The sequence below is a fragment of the Alosa sapidissima genome, chromosome 17, assembly GCF_018492685.1.
Source record: "Alosa sapidissima isolate fAloSap1 chromosome 17, fAloSap1.pri, whole genome shotgun sequence".
Lineage (NCBI taxonomy): Eukaryota > Metazoa > Chordata > Actinopteri > Clupeiformes > Clupeidae > Alosa > Alosa sapidissima.
This window is the reverse complement of record NC_055973.1, coordinates 27,230,804-27,234,710: the sequence shown is the minus strand read 5'-3', so window position 1 is coordinate 27,234,710 and position 3,907 is coordinate 27,230,804. Positions and strand designations below refer to the sequence as shown.

General features: G+C 44.1%; 1 protein-coding gene across 1 annotated transcript in view; it reads left to right on the top strand.

Moving 5' to 3' along the window:
• Nucleotides 1-669: 669 nt before the first annotated feature.
• palmdb (palmdelphin b) overlaps nucleotides 670-3,907 on the top strand; it is a 33,363-nt gene continuing 30,125 nt past the window's right edge. The window contains exon 1 of the mRNA XM_042067071.1: nucleotides 670-716. Coding sequence (XP_041923005.1) covers nucleotides 685-716 — 32 coding nt within the window. The 5' untranslated portion in view covers nucleotides 670-684. The remainder of the gene's footprint in view (nucleotides 717-3,907) is intronic.

Genomic DNA, 3,907 nt, shown 5'->3' with positions numbered 1-3,907 from the left:
AGAGTCAAACACACACACTTTCTTTCTCTCTCTCTCTCTCTTTCTCTCCATGATTGGGCTTATCAGCATCCTTCTGTCAAGCAGTGTGTTACAGTGTCAGGTAGCCTATCCACAGACATCCCAATCTCAAACATCGCAGTAGCTGAATACAATAGTAGCACACACCACACAAACATGTAGGCCCACACACCACACACGCATGTAGGCATACACACACACACACAATTTACCATCAGGCGGTAATGAGGGACTGAGTGGGATGAGGGAGGCGGGGAGGAAGCAGTCAGCAGCTGCCTCTGACACATGAGAGTGGAGAAAAAATCTGGCCTTCCCACAATATATACACTCCACTAATCCTTAACCTCTACCACTTAGAAACAAACACACACACACACACACACACACACACACACACACACACACACACCTATCCCACAAATACACACAAACATCAAGTACCAGTGTAGTAAAGTGTAGTATAAAGTGGTATACTACATCCAATCCACACACTTGAAATGTGCAGGCCATACATAAAAAAAAATAGTGTCAGTTGTATTATTCATAATGGCGGGGAGGACGCAAATGCATCCTGTGCGTACAAGCACCGCAGTTAAAGGACGAAAAAGTAAGCCTATGCCCACTGCCCCTGGTCATTGGACGTCTCCAATATGCATTCGCGTTACAATGCAGATGTATCTCCAAGTGAAGGATACTGAGTGAGTGCACACAGTGTTGTCCTACTTTTGAAGACATAAAGCTAATGAATAGGCTAAGCTACGTGCCAATTTGGCATCTCCTGAAGTTTGTCAAGGGTCTCAGGGGAGGGATGTCGTTTGCTACTTACACATACAAAGTTACCGTCTGCTCACGCGTCCATGTTGTTTTCTTTATGTAGCTGGAGTCTCTGTTGTTTATTTGTCAGCGTGTGCCCTTCCATGTTTAACCAAATCAATGACATGGGCATGGTGGAATTGTTTTGACAATGATGGCTTACAACGACGAGCCAAAAGGCCTCCATGTTGTTCGCTCATCTACCTGATTGTCATGTCGCGTTTGGTTCGTGGGGACAGCGTAGCCAAAAAAATCCAATGATAGCGACACCTAGCGGTGTGCTCAGCCCACTATTATAAACAGCTCTTCCTCAGTAGCCCCGACAGACTTGTTCTGACCAGCTAGTGTCTTCTGCCATCTGCTGGTGAAGCGTTTTAGTGATGACAAAAGCATAGAAATCCGCTGGGTCCTAGGGCTGCTTTTCATGTCTTCTCAAACAGCTGATCTAGGTCTGACCAAACAACCCTATGAATATAGCTATAACTTGAAATGTTTGAAATGTTATGGCTTGAATATTATGAAGTGACTGAGATGATAAAGATTTTAATTCTCTTTTTATTGAGGTGCAGATGATCTAGCTAGTGATTTGATAATCCCATGATATTATTAATAAGTAAGGATCCAACCCATTGAGACCCATAATTATATTCAGATTTTATCACAGTTTTATTCACTTTAATGGTCGTTCAAAATACAGGCTATGGACTATGCCATTATTTTAGACCCACAGAAAGAACACTGGGAGAAAAGAGAAGAGATTTTATTTTTTTTTAAATAAAGTGGTGCTATCCACAGTGACATTTCTGAATACCTTTTTCTTTTAAATTGAATTCTTGGCCAACTGTTGTTTCCAGAAAGGCTACTGGGCTGTTTACACATGAGGTGCGACAAGTTGGCCCGACCCAGGCTTGTTTCAGCACAGAAGAATGCCGAACACGCACAAAGCAGCAGGAATGTTTTAGAAGGCCTGCCAGCAGCTCATTTAACCCGGACTTAGTCTCACTGGACCGGTACCTCTGTGCCTTGGCTAAAACCACCGCTGAGAATGCAGTGTATTTCACCACAAAGCCCCACACAGCTGCATGCTATCACTCTCAAAGCTGTGGTGATTATTGAGGGCTTTCTAAAAAGATTACTCCTTTAATTCCCTAATGATGAAAATACAGCATCTTTTTTTGTGTTAGTAGTAGTGCATCATGTTGTATCAACGGTTGCCCAAGTTTGCCCTCAAAGGATTTAAAGGTTGCCTGTTTGCTGTCTGCCTGATGATATGACATGGCTCATTAGTTGTTGTCTGGAAGTGGCCTGGTCATAACTGCTGACATGGTGCCATAAGTTAATTACGTCTCCTCTGGTGATGACCTCACCCCTTCTGTCTTTGAGTTGTACCCTAATAGAGAAATTCTGAGCGAAACAGAGCTCTAAATAATGTAATAATGTTATAATAAAGTACTAAAACAACTAACACAAAGTAAGCTATAGACTAAGCTTTTCAGGTAACATTGGCTTATACTGAAGCAAGCCCTGACTGGAGACAGGCTAGTCTGTGTATATTTTACCATATTTGATTCTGTCTGGGTGGTGAAGTAGGAAGAAATTATGGATCTTTGAAGTTATTGTAGGCATAAGCTTATATTCATTGTTATCAACCGTCCATTTTTGAGACTTTTGGAGGGAATAAGATAAGCCATTCGGAACAGGAAAGAGGAGCAAGTAACCACAGCATACTGGGTACCATAGCAACAGCAGGGCAGTGGCATTCAGTAGTTTGGCCCTTCCCAAAGTGTCTACTCTCAGCAAACAGAGGGAGAGAGAAAGAGAGAAGCCAACAGCACAGCTGAAAGAGGGCGACCAAAAGAGATGGAGATGGAGAGACAACCACACGTTGCTTGGGCCATGTGAAGTTCTGAGCGTGGGGCGAGAAATAAAGTCACAGCGGATGATGAATGTATTCTGTGTGATCCTCGAGTTTTTCCACACAGGCTCCTAATGATTGCCACAGAAGTGGCAGTAAAGTGCTGAGGTAATCACGTCACATGCACATTTTGTCTTTGAACACAGTGTACATGGGGAGGCTGTAATCCCCATACTATATCAAGCCCATACTTGAAAGGCAGGGCTGGATATAGCAATGATGGCTATGATGACAGTTTTCAAAGTAACTCTGTGTCATGCAGAGACTGGAGACCACAACTGGCTTGCTGCTACACTCTTGTGCATTTAGGGCTGTTGGAGATGGATAGATGGATGTACTTGTTGTTCCTAATTTGCTTGCAGTGGACAGATTTGTCATAAGTACCAGTCATTTGACTGCTGGAAAGATAAACATTGAGTTTATCATTCAAAAAACACATCATGTATTGCATAGCCAACAATCTCCCTCATCTTAAAAAAAAACATGGACATATATCCTCTTATACAGTACCTACACAATCTTGACTTCAACCAATTTGGTCACTCATAATAAGCAACACACACATGCACACAACAACAGTTAATTCTCACTGCCTTTGTTTTGGTGGCTGCGTTAATGAGCAGGCAGGGAAGGGATCTGTGAGCCCTATGCCCGTGGTGGAGTTCGGCCCACTCACTGGGCAGCAATGTGAATCAGCAGGAGGGGGAGTGCTGGGGACTGTATTCTCCCTTTAAGTAGGTCAAGTGAACTCACCGATCAACACCACGCACTGTCTAACACACACACACACACACACACTCGGTGACTGTGAGCGTGTATGGGATGGTAGCACAGTGCAGAAGCTGTACTGTATACAAGTTAGTTAGCGCTATTGCCTCCACAGGGTCTGCAATTCAGGAATATTCCTGAAACGGTGGACATTCATTCACTAGACGCTTATTGATCTTTCAGTAGTGTGGTGTCCACTAAAAAAACCCGAGGGCACCAACCGCAGTCGTGTCTTGTTTGATGCCACTGTATCCATTAGTGACCGGTGATCAATGTGCGGTATGGACGGATCCGCAACTGAGCAGGACCCGGTCCTAGCCCGGGCATTAATGGAGAGAAAGGGCCGGGGGGGGAGAGGGGTGTTAATGAGCTGAGCACAGGCCTGTGGTGGGT